Source organism: Hydra viridissima, unplaced genomic scaffold, assembly GCF_058129835.1.
Source record: "Hydra viridissima isolate aposymbiotic clone 2 unplaced genomic scaffold, HvirCarnegie_v1 scaffold_10, whole genome shotgun sequence".
In the NCBI taxonomy this organism is placed as follows: domain Eukaryota; kingdom Metazoa; phylum Cnidaria; class Hydrozoa; order Anthoathecata; family Hydridae; genus Hydra; species Hydra viridissima.
The window spans coordinates 3,196,669-3,214,227 of record NW_028324309.1 but is presented as its reverse complement, the minus strand read 5'-3'; the positions used below and the strand labels follow the sequence as shown (position 1 = coordinate 3,214,227).

General features: G+C 30.9%; 1 protein-coding gene across 1 annotated transcript; it reads right to left on the bottom strand.

Moving 5' to 3' along the window:
- Nucleotides 1-536: 536 nt before the first annotated feature.
- On the bottom strand, nucleotides 537-1,697 carry LOC145190642 (zinc finger BED domain-containing protein 4-like). Its single transcript, XM_080067526.2, has one exon. It carries the CDS (start codon nucleotides 1,695-1,697, stop codon nucleotides 537-539), a length of 1,161 nt encoding a protein of 386 aa, XP_079923652.2.
- Between the last annotated feature and the right edge of the window lie 15,862 nt (nucleotides 1,698-17,559).

The following is a 17,559-nucleotide window of genomic DNA, read 5'->3' as shown; positions in this document are numbered from 1 at the left end:
CTGTATTTTCTAAAAGAGGCAGAGATAAATAGTTGTCTATTTCTTGAGTAATTGCAGACCTTAATATTGTTTGCTTCTTAATTATGTCAGCAACTTCAATATCTATTAGTTCTCTTTCTGCCTCGGAACGTTTTTCACTCTGCTTTCTTCCAGTTCTCATAAAAGCTACATCTTTAAAACAATCATCAATGCTAATGAATCCAGTAGAGGCTGGAGCTTTTACTATTGCAACATCGTCGAAGTCAGAGTCAACAACATCTTGCGCTCCTTGCATTTCTTTCCATGCTTCTTCAACCCACTCTATAATAACATTTTCATCTGCATGTTGATAAAGTAATTTATATCGTGGATCCAAAAATGTTGATACACATAACATTTTATTAAGCAAAAATTTATCAAGTCTTTTGGTAACAGATTTTATTAGTTCATCAATCATCGTCATAATCCCAGCGTATTTATCACTTGATGAAGCTTTTTGTAATAAAACTTTTAATGCAAGAACAGATGGTATAATTATTGCGCAAGTTTCGTCCCTCCTACCACATTTTTTTGTTAAGTTTTGGAGCAAGAATGTAAACAAGTTTTTCGACTATTCCCCATTGATAATTAGTAGGAAGTTTAATTTCATCAAACTCTGCTGCATAAGTGGCCAAAGGAACTTTTTGTTCAAACGTTCTTTGTAGCATTTCAAATGAACTGTTCCAGCGGGTTGGAACATCTTGTTTCATTTTGTGAGGTTCAGTACTTAATTGCTGCTGAATTGATTTTAATTTTGCACATGCTATTGGTGAATGATTAAAATGGGTCGTTATTCCTCTGCATAAAGTTAAAATTTCCTTGATGGTTGTTTGGCTAAATGTTGAGTCATGAATACATAGCTGCAAAGTATGGATAAAGCATGGAATTGATGTCATTCCAATGTTTTTTACTGCAGCCTTCATATTGCTTGCATTATCGGTAACAATAAGATGAATTTTGCTTAGCGGGATTTTAAAAGATTCTAAACCTTTTTGTAAATACTCTTTTATATGAACACCTGTGTGATTTTCCGGAAAATGAATTACTCGAAGAACAGCAGTTTCTTGGGAAAATTTAGTTGGATCTATCCAATGTCCAGTAATGCTTAAGAATGCGATTTTCGCAGTATCCGCTGTCCAGATATCTGTCGTCAAAGACAAATAGTTTGTCGCGGAGATTTTTATTTTTATATCTTCAAATAGTTCATCATACATGCTAGGGATTACGTTTTGGCTGAAATATGTTCTACATGGTAATTTGTAATTGGGGTAAGCATCTTTAATCAGTTCATTAAATCCCGTATCTTCAACAATAGAAAATGGCTGAATATCCAATGTGATAAGTTTGCCTATTATTTTATGGATTCGAATAGATCTGTGGTCATCAATATTCCATAATTTTTTTTTGTTTAAAGCATGAATAATGTTACTTTGTACTGTATTGGTGGTAGAAGCAACTGAGGTTTCAGAAATAGACGGAAATGATTGAGCCTTTTTTTTTCCCGCAAGTTCAAACTCTTTGGAGTGCTTTAAACGCAAATGTTTTACCATTGCTGTAGTTCCATAAGACTTTAAAGATTTTCCTCCTCTCGTAACTAAACTATCACATAGTTTGCACTTGCTCATATGAGGAGTCGTGCTTATATCAAAAAACTTCCATGCTATACTATTTTTATTCATAATTTTTCTTTCAAATAAAATTTCTATAAAGATAATGAAAGTACGTTAGATATCGTACGTTTTCGATTATTTTATATAAAACGATAATTTTTTTAACAATACGCTCGAAATGCGCTTCAAATGAAAAGCGCTATCGGCATTCGAAAGAAGAAAAACTATCTTGTGTTCTAACAGAATAAAAAGAAGCTATTAAATATTTTTTAACCCCATTCATTTTATTCGTATTCTCAAATTGTTTTATTTAGCGTTACAGTTTTTGTATTCGTATAAATTTTTTTGCAAAAATATATTAAAAAATATTTTAAGTGAGATTGCTTTAAGTTAATAGAACTTTGTGGTTATCAACTACATAACGCTCTTAGAATTATATCAAGAAGTTTATTGGTTGAAGTTTATTGTTAGAAACTAAAAGAAAAATCATTTTAAGATAAAAAAGAAGATACCCGGTGCCGGGTACTGCAACAAGTGGCCGATACCGGGTACCCGGTAAAACAGCCGATTTGCCGGGTCCCCGGGTCCGAACCGGGTACCCGGCACATCTCTAGTAAAGATATCTTATTTCTATATTTTACTTTAGGTAAAAGAGATTTGTTTGATTTCTTGAAAGAGCATTATGGGGAAAGTTCATGTGTTCAACCTAACTTGATAACGAACTGATGAAAATTTTAACTAAAAAGTACGACTGTTTAAAACATTAGCATTTTATCTTCTTATATTTATATTTTAGCTTTAGTTCTAAAAAATAAAAATAAATAAATTATTGCAATTTTAAATTGAGTTTATTTGTACCAAATACCCTTCAAGTATGAACAAAAAGATTACTAATTATAGAAAGGTTTTAGCTAATTATTATTCTTGTTGTTCACATTCGAGAATAAATTGAGTTATTTACTTATATTTTAGTTTAGCCTTCTCGATATGCATCAATACTTAACATTTATCGAAACGATGCTTTATATTGCAACGCTATTGCTAATTATAACCAGACTTGCAAACCCTACGCATTAACTTGAACTGCTATTAAACGCGCGTCAAAGAAAATCGCATGGGAATAATTTCTGTCCTTCTTAAGCAGTTAAATTCAAATAAAACTTTTGAAAATTCCTTGCTTCTAATTTAACGGTAGCTGAAAGTTTCTAACCCTTGCGAATAGAGATCTCATTTTCAGGTATTAGCGAAAGTCATACAAAGCGTTAGGGCGAGGAAAAGCCATACGTTTTTTCAAGAACTAATCGTATAATGTTATTAAATTAAATTTTTGATATAATTGAACATTATTTAACAAGAAAAACAATGATCAAGGGCCAGCATAGAGAGCCGAGAGAGGGTTTTTTTATGGAAAAGAACACATTAACCTTCATAGAAATATGGTTGTTTTATAAAGAAATGCACCGTTTTTTTCTGAAGTTTTCTTCTCAAACTTTATCAAGAGAGGTTTCTTTGACGCTTTAGAAAGTGTAAAATTTCAAAAAAAAAAAAAGATTTCAACATTCGAAAATCGAATTTGCCCGCATTTATATATAATACTTAATTTCCACCTCTCTTTGAAATTAACGTTCTTAAATTACCAGTTTGAAATTAAGTTTTTTTTACTTAATTTCAAACTGATAGTTTTAAAATTTTGTTTGCTATTAAATTTTTTATTACAAAATGACCGTTAATTCATTTTGTAATAGAAAATGGCTCTGTTAGTTTTATGTTAGTCAGTTTGTCGATAAGAGTCATTTAAGAGGTCTCACAGATTTAAGAGGAAAAACAGAAAAAAGCGACTAAAATAGAAATAATAAGACGGAGTTTGGAAGGAAAACAACACTTGCTATAAAAGCATCAAATAGGAAGAAAAATTATAAAAGAGCAACTCAAGTCAACATACTCTAAAAAAAGTGCTACTTTTAAAGAGTATTTTTTCTTTTTTAACAGACATTCAAACGTAAGACTCTCGATATTTAAATCTTTTTATTGTGTGCTTGCTTTAATAAAAACCGTTAAAAATAGAAAATCAGATATTAAAATTCGTTTTGATGGAGTAAGGTACTCTACTTCACAATTATGAATTTACTTTTTACATTTGATTTCTAAGTTACAAAATTTCCAACTTTTCAAGCTACTTTAGAAAAAAGAATTTCTATCATCTCTTTGAAGTATATAGTTGATTAAGAATTGCATACACTTACAAATGTGCATAACGATATTATAATTTAATATGTATTTGCATTAATTTGTGAAGACCGAGCAGTGAATGGCTCAAGGAAAAATATTTTCGGACAGATGTCCAGAATAAATGAAACAATCACATAGATGAAAACAAATTTTTTTCTTTTCATAAAACGAATGACATAGATGAAAAACTTTTTTTACGCAAGTGACACGCATGCACCAGATTGCCAAACAGCTTATCATCATGCAATATAAGTTTACCTACCTATAGTGCCAATATCTCTTAAAAGACACTGAGGTTAGCCATTTAGAGAATTAAAATTCAATTATCATTAAAAAGAGTAGCATGCGGCACTAACCCTGCATCAAACCCTGATCGATTGATTGTTTATGTTTGCTTATTACTTTTCCACTATGCCACGAAGATTGGATTTATGTGCATGTTCATTAGATAAAAGTAAACGTAATTGAGTTATAAATTTAATTTACTTATGAATTACATTTGACTATATGCTCTGGCTGAATTTAAATCATAATCATAATCTCTACAAAAAAAACAATTTTCTCATATACCAGGTTCAACAATTTTATATTTATAATATGATATTAATAATAAAAAAAGTTTCTGCTGCGTGCATTATTTCAAGCTTAATGTTCCAACTTCTTCCCTTGTGTAAGTAATCATTTTAAAGTTTCTAGCCCAGTGTTCCTGTTCATTTAAGAGTAAACTTACCTGATTCGGTGTTAATTCAACGTCATTCTTCAAGTTCTAACCTTCTCGGTGTCAATATTCGTTTAAAAGTTGACATGGATTCAGTATTTGCCTTGCATAATTCTAACCTGTTTTTCTCAGTCTTACCTTAGGTTTTTGCTCGGTGTGATTTTGGTCTAATTCTCCAACTTCTTGAGTGATATCAATATTTTTTTTTAGAGGGACAAGTTTCTACTCTGTGTGTTTATAGTGCAGTTCTTCAATTTCTAGTCTCATTGTCCGCTTTACAGTTCTAGTCCCGTCTCAATATTCGTCTTTCAATTTTTTTATTTCAACTCGGATTAAGTTTCTGCTTAGTGTACTTCTAACTTAATTCTCTTAGTTCTAGCCTAGTGTCCATATTTTTTTTTCTTTTTTTAAAAAACACGACATTTCTGATTGAATTATATTTCTACTCGGTGCATTTCTAGCCTAATTTTCTTAGCTCTAGTCAAGTGCCAATATTCGTTTTTTAAGAATTGACATTTCTCATTGGAATAAGTTATCGACGTGATTCTGATCTAATTCTTCAATTTCTAGCTTAATCTTAGTATTCTTTTAAACGTTCTAGCTTAGTGTCACTATTCGTTTTAAAATTTGACCTTTCTTATTGGGTTCGGTTCCTTCTCGCTGTATATCTAGCCTCACTCTTAAAGTTCTAGCCTAGTATCAGTATTTGTTTTACAATATGAATAAGTCTCTTCTTGATGTTACTCTGGTCAAATTTTCCAGTTTCTAGCCTAGTCTCAATATTCGTTTCGAAGTTGGCAGTTCTTACTGGATAAAATAATGCTCCTTACTCACGAAAGTTTTCAATTGTTTCAGAGTAGTTCTAGCCTCATTCTTAACGGCAGTATGCATAAAATTAATAATGATAAGAATTATAACTAAAATAATGATAATTAAAATAATGTTCATTGTTTGATATATTTCGTGTGGACTGGTAAACCTCTAATTGATTTGGTGTTCTGGTAGGTTGCTATAGTTGGAGATAGCCTTAGTTTTCTTAGATTATTGTCTTCTATTAAATGTCACTGCTTTCAAGGCCTATTTTTTTACAGAGTTGAATTGCACAAATTATGTCGGATGCTCAATTAGCTATGCTGATTGAAATGGATGCCGTTAAAGTTATGGATAAGGTTAGAGATTTAGATATTTTAAAAAGTTATAATGGCTGTCAAAGGAAAACCAGCGATGTCTCTGGGTTTGCAAATTTTGGATTAGCTATTTCATTTGATATATATGCTTATTAAACTTTATAGCGTTTCTTCTGAATCCAAGGATCAGAAAAGAAAAGATAAGAAAAGTTTATTACTTAGGAAAAAGAGAGTGAATTTGAAGGTCTCTACATCTGTGACTTCTTTATTCCAGAAAATGAGTTGCGTTAGTAAGGGCCATGAGTGCGTCCGATAGAAACAGCCTCCATTAATTTGGGTGCACAAGCGGTGATGCTCAAAATCAATCTGGTTGATTGATATAGAGTTTGCAAACTCTATAGCTTTCTGGAGCTGTTTTTCGATTAATGGTGTATATTAAAAGATTCATAAGACAATTAGTTTCATCATTCTTGATGTTCTGTTCAATTCAACGCTATTAATTAAAATTTGTCTCCTAATTCTAACTAATGTCTCTAGTCTAAGTCATAATGGTCATGTTATTTTGATTTATCCGCGCCGTATGTGCCACATGTACTAAAAAATCATTGATCGATTTTTTTTCCCGATGTTTTGTCACCGGTGGAGATTGCCAATTATTCCTTAAGTGGGTATCATGTTTAATTATGTCCGAATGCTTCATTATGATTTGATTTATGGCTTTGCCTATGTTATTTTGTCTTTCTTAGGTTTTCTCGTTTTGTTAATAAGATCATGTTGTGCCCAACGTTACGCTTTGTTGATATACCTATTGATGGCATGAAGTGGGTAACCTCTGAATATTAAAGTCTTACACAGCATCTCTAACTCTTTGACTTAGCTTTCTTTATCCGATATGATTCTGTTATATCTTAAAGTTTGGCTGTAATTTATGCTATGTTTTAAATGATTAGAGTTTAAGTCATAATACAAGAGGCAACTTATCTGTTGGTTTTCTATGAATATTTGATTTCGCTAAATGATGCCACTATTTTTATCTTTTCACACTTTACATCCATATATTGAAGAATTAGACTGATTAAAAGTAAACTAAATGGTTGGGTACAGGTTGTTTATGAAAAAGAAGACTAATTCATTCATTGACCCATTAATTATAAAGAATATATCGTCAATAAATCTCTTATATAATATGGATTGAGGAAATATTTTAGTAATTTTAGACTAATCTAAACTTCCCATAAACAGATTGACGTTGGGTGGCGCTATCCGTGTGCACACCGATGTCCTTGTCATTTGGTGGAAGAATTTATTGGAGAATTGGAATGTGCTGAGGTTGAGGAAGTGATTAGTATCTTTGTAATAGGAGGCAAGCAATTTGGCCAGTGGTTGGATAATGTATGTTATGAACTTAGATAGATTATTGGTCGGTCCATCACATCCTTATGCTATAGGTCTTAAAGGTATATGGGTTTTATGAGTCTTCGGTAAAATATAGAATAAGGGTGAGCGATGAGGTCTTTTAGAGCGCAGAAAGTCTGTAGTTTTTTCATCGACTATGTGGTGGCATTTCATATAGTCGATCACGTTATACAAATAACGAATTACACTTTTGTAGGATTGTTTGTTTAGAGTTTTTATGTGTTCCTATCTATCAATAATTCACTCATTCTTTGTTCATAGGTATCTTTATCTAGAACACATATACCCCCTCATTCGTCAGCTTTTTTAATGATAATGTTTGGATTTGGTTTCAAAGATTTTAAAGCTCTTCTTAATTTAGACGAGAGGTTGCTTCTATCTTTTTCAACTATTTTATTACTAAGAAAAGAATTTGCATCACCGTCTACTTTCTTTAGGTATGCTAATATCGTTGCATTCTTCGTGTTCGGAGGTCACCAACAAGATTTTTTACAGAATGTTTGCTTCTGCGTATCAAGCCATTCTCCAATTGTAGTTGTCTAAGCAAAAGTTTTTTGAACTTTTTTACATGCGAAGTGTAGATTTCATAAGTATATATGTTGTAAAGGGTACGAAGTTCAATTCTCTACTTAGAACCTCCGTTTTTGGGTACTATTTAGTTTTAGCCAATAGGTGGGTCATCTTTATTTTTCAGCTCGTATTTGGCGTTTGTATTGCCTGTTGTACAACATACGGATAAAAGGTAAAAACAACCTTTTCATAGTAAATATTAGATAGTTTCGCTAAATGGAAGATGGAGAAAACATTCCTTGATTCTGTTTTTAAAGTAGTTCAAATAATCTCATGGTGAGGTTCTCGCCTATATCAATATTAGTTAAGAACTTTAGAATTTTAGTGAATAAATTAATTCCTTTAAATTAGCTATCTCACTCCAGCTTAATTCTCCCATATCTAGCCTTGTGTCATTATTTGGTTTAAAGTTGTAGCTTAGTTTCGATATTCATTTTGAAGTTGACTATTCTAATAAGTTTTTTGCTAGTTGTGTTTTCCAATTTCTCGCCCTGTGTCACTATTCGTTTTTGAAATTTTTTGTTTTTCTAAATGCATTTAATCTCTGCTCGGTGTGCATCTAGCTTAATTCTTCTAGTTCTAGCTCGGACTGTTTCTTGCCTTTATAAGACATTTCTTTAGAAAAAACCTTTTTGCTCGGAGTTATTTTCGTCAAATTATTGTGAGGCGGGGCCTTTTTTCTAAAATTTCTTATGCGTATTAAAAGGGAAAGGGGATGGGGTTTTAGTGTTTCGTATAGGTTAGGAGGTTTGTATTAAAGGTGTATGGGGAGGCCTCTTGGTTCTGTGTAATGGTAGCACTCTGACTTATTCTTGATAACACGCGTACTTTTCTTTACGCACAAATTTTTGTTTAAACTCTAATAATAACAATCCTTTTTCTTTAATATACCGTAATCGTTAATAAAAATCTCTCCACTTTAAAATTATATAAATACTATTTCTTCTAAACTCCTTTTATAAAATCAAACCTCCGGTCTTCTGTAGAACCTAAAACTCTTTATCAACTTTTCTCTCCGTAATTCTTGAAGGTCTGTCTTGTATTCCCTTCTTTCGTATCTCTTAGCTTACTCCTGACTGACCACTGATTGACTCTCATTCACCAACCAACCAACTCTTCTCTGATTCCCCCTTCTTATATTCTGCCTCCCCCTTTTCTTCCATTTCTGACTGACTCCTTCCTTTTTATATTGGTTATAATGCTTTGGGCGTCGGCGTCTTTTCATTTTATTCATTGCTGTGTAAAATATTAATTAATGGTTTTAGGTGGTTATATTGTTATAAACGGCATCTAGTTTCACTTAGAATCAGCTTCCTCATATTATTCAATATCTATTCCAGTCTCAATATTCTATTTAAAGTTCTGACTTATTGTCGCTTTAGGATTTAAGATTGACATTTCTGATTGGATTAAGTTTTTCCTCGGTGTTTTTTCAAACATATTTCTCCAAATTACAGCCTACGTCAATATCCGTTCTAAAATTAGTATTTCTTAATGGTTTAAGTAGTCGAACAATTTATATCTAGCTTATTTTTCAAATTTCCAACCTCTGACAATAATTTTTTAAAGTTGGCATTTCTTATTCGATTAAATCATATTTTTATGTAGCTCTTGCCTTTATCATTATTCTTTTAAATCTTTAGCAGCTCTGATTGGATGAGTTAATTAATCTAAATCGGCTACTTTACTCTTGCCAAATTCTCCTAATTTGGTTGAGTCTCTGCTCGGTGCATTTCTAGTATAGTTTTCTAAATTCTGGCCTAGCATCAATATATGTTTTAAGGTTGATATTCCTGATTAGATCAAGATTCTGTTTAGTGCATTTTGTATTTGCATAAATTGGTCAAGACCGAGTGGTGCATACTTCAAGGAAGAAATAGCATTGGTCTTAAGATGAAGGGTGGAAAGAATTTTTTCGTACAGATGTCTCGGGTCGATTAAAAATTGACCTGGATGAAAAAAAGTTCTCCTTCATGAAGAAATGATTAGTACATACTAAATTGTTATATAGCTTACCCCTAATTAATGTTATCTAATACATCTAAGCTTGTGTGCCTATCGTAAACGCTGAAGTCAACGATGAAGAGAACAAAAACTCAATTGCTCGCAAAAAAAAAGAAATGAAATTACGGAGAGAAGAGCAACCCTCACATTGAACCTTCGACAAATGTCGAACTTATTAATAAACTCCCACTACGCCAGGCAGGCGTAAGGCTAAGACGTTTTAAACAAATACTTACATGCATATTAATTTATGCATTTACTGTTTTTGTAAATTATGTTAGACTACATACTTAAGTAATTCCACACAGACCATATATATAGGTAAAAAATTACATATCAGGCGCGGATCTAAGGGGTGGCCATTGTGGCAATGGTCACATAGTTTAAATTTAACGGCAGCCACGTTAGTTTCGGATTTTTTCGCTTAAGGAATGTTCCTAAAAATTTTAATTTGTCTGCCGTAATTTACGGATTTTGGCTATAGAGGTTCCTGCCATAGCCACAACGGTTCTTATTATACGTTACCGAGGCTTTATTCAATCAATAACTGGATGGGGAGAAAGGAAGAAAGAAAAGAATTTGTGCTTTGCTCCAATTACTAGTGTAGTGGTTAAGGAGATCTTCTCGTCAGAGTCATATTTGTCACCATAGTGTTTCGAAGAGACTATACCGTTAAGTCCAACGCCCTGCAAGACCAATTAGGTCCACTACAATGCTAAAACGACCAATGAGCTCAATATTTCTGAAGCAAAGAGATTTGATTAGAAGACCTTCTTAGCTATTTTTTTGTTTAAATAGTTTTCTTTTTCTACTTCTACTCGTCGTCAAAACATTCATATTTTGTAACATGAGAAAATTTTATGTTTTGAATATTATCTAAATAAATTAAAAAACATTGATTAAGATACTTTAAAGATGTTGAACTTTGATAGAGAATAAACAGAAAACATTCAGAATAATTTTCAAAGAGGCAAAATATTTTTATGGAACGCTAAAGACCCAATCAATATTATTTTTAAAAAAGCTGTTTACGGCGCTGCGTTTATGAAGTCCATTCACTGTTAATAGAAATTCTGAAGAGCTTTAAACTAAAAATTAATTTATTTAAACAATTTCGATAAAAATTACAAAATTTGTAAACAAGATTTGTAAATAATGGGTCGTGTAGCTTATTTTTTATGGCAAAATCTTTTAATTAAAAGACGAAATTGACATGATTGGAGGGTGATATTACTACAGCTATTCACGAAAGTTTAAACGATTGCAGAATTTTCAAATCTAATCTTCGGTTTTTCTTGAATAAAAATCTAACGGAAATAGATATCAAAATAATTCTTTTTCCAATTTTGTAAATACGTTATTTGTTAATAGAATAAAAAAAAAGTAGGTTTCAACTCATCACTGTTCACTCAGAAATTTCATTAAAAGGTAGGTGATACAAATTAAGAGGTTTCACAAAAGTTTAAACGATTTTATTTAGGATCAATTATTTGCTAATTAATTAATAAATCCGCTGCGAAATTTTTTTCGCAGCGAATTTATCAATTAATTAGAAAGTAATTGAGTAGTTTTTCAATCAAAAAATTCATCACAACATTATCAGGCAGCTTTTAATTCGTTAAAAATCAACTTAAAATGTTGTGAATTTCAAATTAATTTCAATTGCGTGTAAATGGGTCGAAAATCAGTTTTTAGTGACATCAAATGGCAAGTTATTCGTATGGCGCGGACAAAAAATCACACAAACGTTCAAATAGGCAAAATACTTAACATTTCTGAATATTGCGTTAGAAAAACCATCAAAACTTGGGAACTTACCAAGGACGTCTCCGACATGCCGCGTACTGGGAGACCACCCAAACTCAGCAACTGTGACAAAAATGGTATATTCAGAATGAGCAGAGAAAACCCCAGACTCAGCTACAAAAAGCTAGCACAAATCTTCAATCAGTCAAAAAATAATCCAAAAGTTAGCAGAGAGCTCGTGAGACGCACATTGTCGGAAAAAGGTATTGGAAAGTACATAGCTGCTAATAAACCTATTCTTTCAATCACGGATAAACATAAACGACGAGTGTGGTCCAAAGAAAGGCTGGACTGATCTGTAGAACAGTGGGCAAAAGTTATTTGGAGTGATGAAGCTAGCTTTCAAGTTGTAAACCGCAAGGGAAGAATCTATGTCACAAGGATTGCCACTGAGAAATCCTTGTGACATAGATTGGAGACAAGGCGGTGGAGGCTCGGTTGGCATCTGGGGATGTTTTTCTCACAAAGGTATAGGCTTCTGTGAGCTGTATGAAGGCCCAATTAATCAATACACCTACAAGAACACATTGGAAACGTGTTTAGTTCCATCAATCAGACACTTGTATGGCAGAAGCAAGCAATTCATCTTTCAACAAGACGGGGGTTCAGCTCATACAGCACACTCAATCAAAGAACATTTTTTGAAAAAAAAGTTCAATGTGATGCCCTGGTGCCCTAGATCACCAGATCTCAACCCAATCGAAAATATTTGGTCTTGGATCGACAATCAACTGACATACCATGAAATTCAATCAACTCAGCATTTAAAGCAACTTTTGAATGAGTACTGGCTGAAGGTACCTCACGTGATGTGCATGAAATTAGTTGAATCAATGCATAAACGAGTTTATCTTTGCTATAAAAACAAAGGAGGACACTTCAAATATTAATTAAGCTTTTTTTTTCATTTTTTGTTCGAATGTTGCAATTCGTTTAAACTTTTGTGCTTCTTATTTTTCCTATAAGATTTTTTGTAATAGCTTTTTTCTAACTAAATATTAAAATTTTTATAACATGTTCATATTCATTTTAAAGCTAATTACTTTTTCTTTAATAAATAAAAAAAATTAAGTCGATATCATTTTACAGTTTTTCTTTATTAAACAAAAACCAAACATACTTGATAAAAATCCTGCAATCGTTTAAACTTTCGTGAATAGCTGTATTACATAAATGTTTATGTACATATTTTTTAACTTTAGTAGTGTTACATTTTATGAAAAAATAGCAAAAATAGAACAACATTTTTGATAAATTACTGTAAAGTCACAAACTCAATAAGGGAAGTAGTTTTACAATCGGAAAAGCGCGACAAAACTAAACAAACTTTTAAATATGTGAAGTCCGTTACTTTTTATTACGGCTTTCACAAAAAAGTTTGAAGTATTAAGAGCTGCACGACTTTTTAAAAATTTACTAAAGAAAACTTTTTATTATGTTAACATTACATAGAAGTTAAAAAAAAGTGAAATGCGGAAATTAAAAAAAAAATTCATATTTCAGCTGAAAAACGCGATTTTTTTTTATCATGTAGACCTAATAGCGCTCTTAGAAGTATACATATATATATGCGGGTATATATATATATACATACATACATATATATATATATATATATATATATATATATATATATATATATATATATATATATATATATATATATATATATATATATATATATATATATATATATATATATAGACAGGCATTCTGAAATTATTGGTCCTCTTTATAGAAAAAAAAGAAAGCTTTTACAAAACCAAAACCTATTGAAACCTATCTTTTTAAGAAATATTTTTTTTAAGAGAAAAATAACATTTTGTTCCTTAACACATGAAAAAGAATAAACTTTTAAGTTAAACAAAATACCTCTAAATAAAAAAGATGCAAAAAGCAAAACAATAAGATTCATGATCTTGATAAAGAACAAATGCAAAAACAAATAGAATCAACCAATATAAAAATAAACTCACTCTAGCAATAGCAAAAATACAAACAAAAAGATCATGAAGTAAAAATGGAAAACTGTCCAAAAAAATGTCAGTTATGTTTTTGAAATAACAACACAACAGAATTACTCTATTTAAGGATTATTATTTTTAAACAATATCAGATCAAGTTTTTTTTTTGGAATGTTCTTATTCATACTTTGTTTTAAAGAGAAATTAGTTTTTGATATATAATAATAATCTAAAATATAAAATGTGATTCTTTTAAAGTAAAAAGCAGTATAAACATTTGCAAATATTGTTTTTGTTATTAAACTTTTATCAATAAATAGACACACAAACAAAAATTTAAAAAAGAAAATCAGTCTACAAATTTCTCTTTGTTTCTCCTAAAATATCTCTTGTGAATGCTTCAGCACCATCTTCATTGCTATTTTGTATTCTATAGCCTTCCCAATGATCATTTTGTAGAAGGGCAATGTTGTGAAGCACAAAACAGATATTTTTGCAGCTATGGAATTTTGCAGTTTTGTTCTTAAGGGAATGTTAAACAAGGAAATCGTTTTTTAATAAACAAATACAACATTCAACTGACATGGGGTTCTTCACAAGCTGTAATTGTATCAAATTTCACTTTTATTTTTGGGTTACAAAGTGTTGCCATTAAATACTGTTTACAAGGATAGCCAGAATAACCAATAAAATGAACATGTTAAAGAGCTTCTAAAACTTGTTTAATAGCTTGTTTAATAATAATTGAAAACAAGCATACAAAAATTTCTTTCGAAGGACTTGCAATGACCAGGCAATTCAAAAAAAAAAAAGAAATCCCTTTCTGTTTCAATACATTTTTGTGCTTTCTCCACCAGGATTAATAAAAGGATAATATGTTCCATCATTCCCTCCAATACATAGTCGGAACCCTTAAAGTTGGCAAAATCTAAATAATAGTTGATAAATATAAATACCTTCTTTCTTAAAGAATTTTTAGAAAATAGCAAAATGTAAATATCCATGAAAACTTATAATCACCTTTGCTGAACTATCAAAGAACCAGCTTTGCAGTAAATTATATCATCATCATCATCCTCCTCTTTTTCTTTTAAAATATGGATTCAATTTTGAATGTTTTTAATGAAGTTTTTTTAATATTTGATATCATTATAACTACTTCCTTTACTACTTTTACACATTTCACTTCTTTGTTTATTTGGAACTGTTTAATACTAGATAAAATTTGAATTAATGTTATGTAACATAAACGTGTCTTAATGAACAGGCTTTTGGAATTGGGATATTAGAATACAATTAGGCAAAAAGGCTGCTTATTATCTTAAAAATTAAAGATCTTGATTAGTTGTTAGGGATTTAAAATGCTAATAAGCATTTATAACGGCATCATAAATCTGACATATTATGTCATAAGGAACAACTCACAGGATGGTTTTACAAACAAACGTTTTGACAATTATGTTAAGCAGTGTTCTGCAATCAATTCATTGACAAATATATTTTTACAATATAAACTTCTAAATTAATTACTTCAGTAAACCGAACTAAAAACTCGTTTTAATATTTGCAAAGTTTTTATAAGTTTTATGGTTATTGTAAAGTTGGCGCTACTCGACTTTCTCCCCCCCCCCCTAATTTTATGATTGATTCTGATAGAGAATTTTATGCTGATTAAGAATCGTATAAAAACATGGGTCTCAAAATCAATGGAAAGTGCTCTAATTCGAAGTCAAAGTTGTAAAAAATCCCACTAAAAACCCTAATACTCGCCATTTTGAAAATACAAAGTTAATGATCTTTTAGCTGACAAAAGCAATACATTAATAGCATGGTTTTTACGTTAAAAAAGTCGTTAAAGTATGTTTATCTTGCGCAATTTTTTGTGGCAATGAAAATAGCCGTTTTTTGATTTATTAGAGAATAAACTATATTGCAAGTAGTGTACTTTTGTAATAAATTAAAAAAAAAAATTCAACAGTTTTGTTTCCTAAAAGAAGAACTTATGAAACTTAGTACATAGTTGTTCTATCACATTAAAAATTTAGAAAATGTAACCTTCAAACCGTTTTTTTAATAAAAAAAACCAGCGTAGGATACAATAATAATTATTCATCAATTTTTCTACATTCTCACATTCTACGTTCAACCTTTATTTGAAATCTTCCATTAATTTCATTTCGTTATAACACTTTCGTTACAATACTTTAAAATAATAATGCTAAGGCTAATGGAAACCAGGTCTGTTTATTGCGCAATGTAACGGTAATTAATTTTCGTTAAAAATGAAAGCGTTTTGAAAAAAAATGGCGAATATTAGGGTTTTTAGTGGGATTTTTTACAACTTTGACTTCGAATTAGAGCACTTTCCATTGATTTTGAGACCCATGTTTTTATACGATTCTTAATCAGCATAAAATTCTCTATCAGAATCAATCATAAAATTAGGGGGGGGGGGGGAGAAAGTCGAGTAGCGCCGTAAAGTTTTGCAGGCATTTTTTAATGATAATGGCGGCTTGTGTTTTTTTTTTTTTTTTTTTTTTTTTTTTTTTTTTTTTTTTTAAGAGGAATTTTAAAATGGGTCTGAACCAGATTGATAAAAAAAAATGATTTCAACAACTCTGGCTTTTCCAGTTTGACTTCAGTTCTAGTCCGTCTATAAGAACTAAGGTTCGCTTTATGCAGCTCAAAACGCACTCAGTTTTTAAGATTATCTTTAAGTTTGAAATTTGGTTCTTGCGCTTCACCACTAGGGATTGCAATCCCGCATTGAGGGATCCCGCATTAATTTAGCGCATGCGAGATCCCGCAAAAACTACTGCGGGATCCGCGGGATTTGCAGGATTTTGAAACAATTGCTTTTAAACAAAAAAGGTCAATTCTTTTAAACAAAATAGACAAAAAAGATATCAAATTAAAAGTGTTTAATGTATTTGTGAAACAAATCAATTTAAAAATTTATCTTCAGCTATTAAAAGATTTTTCTTAGCTATAAATATAAAAAAATCATTCAAAAATAAGCAATTATTTAGCAAAACATTAGTCGAACTCGTTCAAATTATTTTTTTGTTTAACTGATGATTATGTTGAAATTTTCGCTAATGAGTATGTTGAATTTTTTGTTAATGGGTATGTTGAAAACGTGAAATTGAAAACGTGCGTGTATAATTGTAAAAAATATACTTTTAAAAACTACTTTTTAAAAAGTCTTTAAAAATTATTTACATCAAGATTTTAAAACAAAAGTACTAAGCATGTCGCAAATTAAAACTATATGGAATTATTTTAAAAAAAGTGATAATGAAGAAAATGCGAAGTGCATGTTATGTTCGGCTATTTTAAAAATTAATCAAAGATCAACTAAAGGGTTATTAATCCATTTAAAAACTAAACGTGGCAACGATTTAAAATCAAACGTTTTACAACAAGACGGAGCTTCAACTTCAAAACAGCATGAATCAGTTGAACTAGAGCCTAAAATATACATCGACTGCGAAGACGAAGAAATAATTCCATCGAAAAAAGTCAGAACAATTGACACGTTTTTCGTAAAGGAAATTTCTATGGAAAAAAATGGTATCGCGCATGGTTGCAAAAGATGGCTTTACATTTAATAGTTTTTGCACATCTTCAGATTTACGGTACTTGTTTTCAAAGAGTGGTTTCCGGCTCCCTACTTCACCTAATACTATAAGATCGATGGTAGTTAAATTCTCAGATTCTGTAAAAACCGATGTAATGCAAAATTTCACATCACTAAAAAAGCAAAATCAAAAGTTTTCAATAACGTTTGACGAATGGACATCACAAAATAGTCAGAGATACTTAAACTTAAATTTACATATGGAGGCGAAACACTTTAATCTTGGATTGATTCGAATCCATGGATCGTGTAATGCAGAATATTGCGTCAAGTTAGTTTCAGAAAGGCTAAATAGCTTCGATATTGACCTCCAAGAAGACATTATTGCCATGACCACTGATAGAGCAAGTGTGATGGTAAAAGTCGGTAAAATGATGTCTTGCTATCAACAGCTATGTTATGCTCATGGAATACAACTTGCAGTTATTGATATCTTATACAAGAAAAACAGCGGAGA

Coding starts and splice junctions, on each gene's coding strand:
- LOC145190642 (XM_080067526.2), bottom strand. CDS start 1,697: ATGAATAAAAATAGTATAGCATGGAAGTTTTTTGATATAAGCACGACT.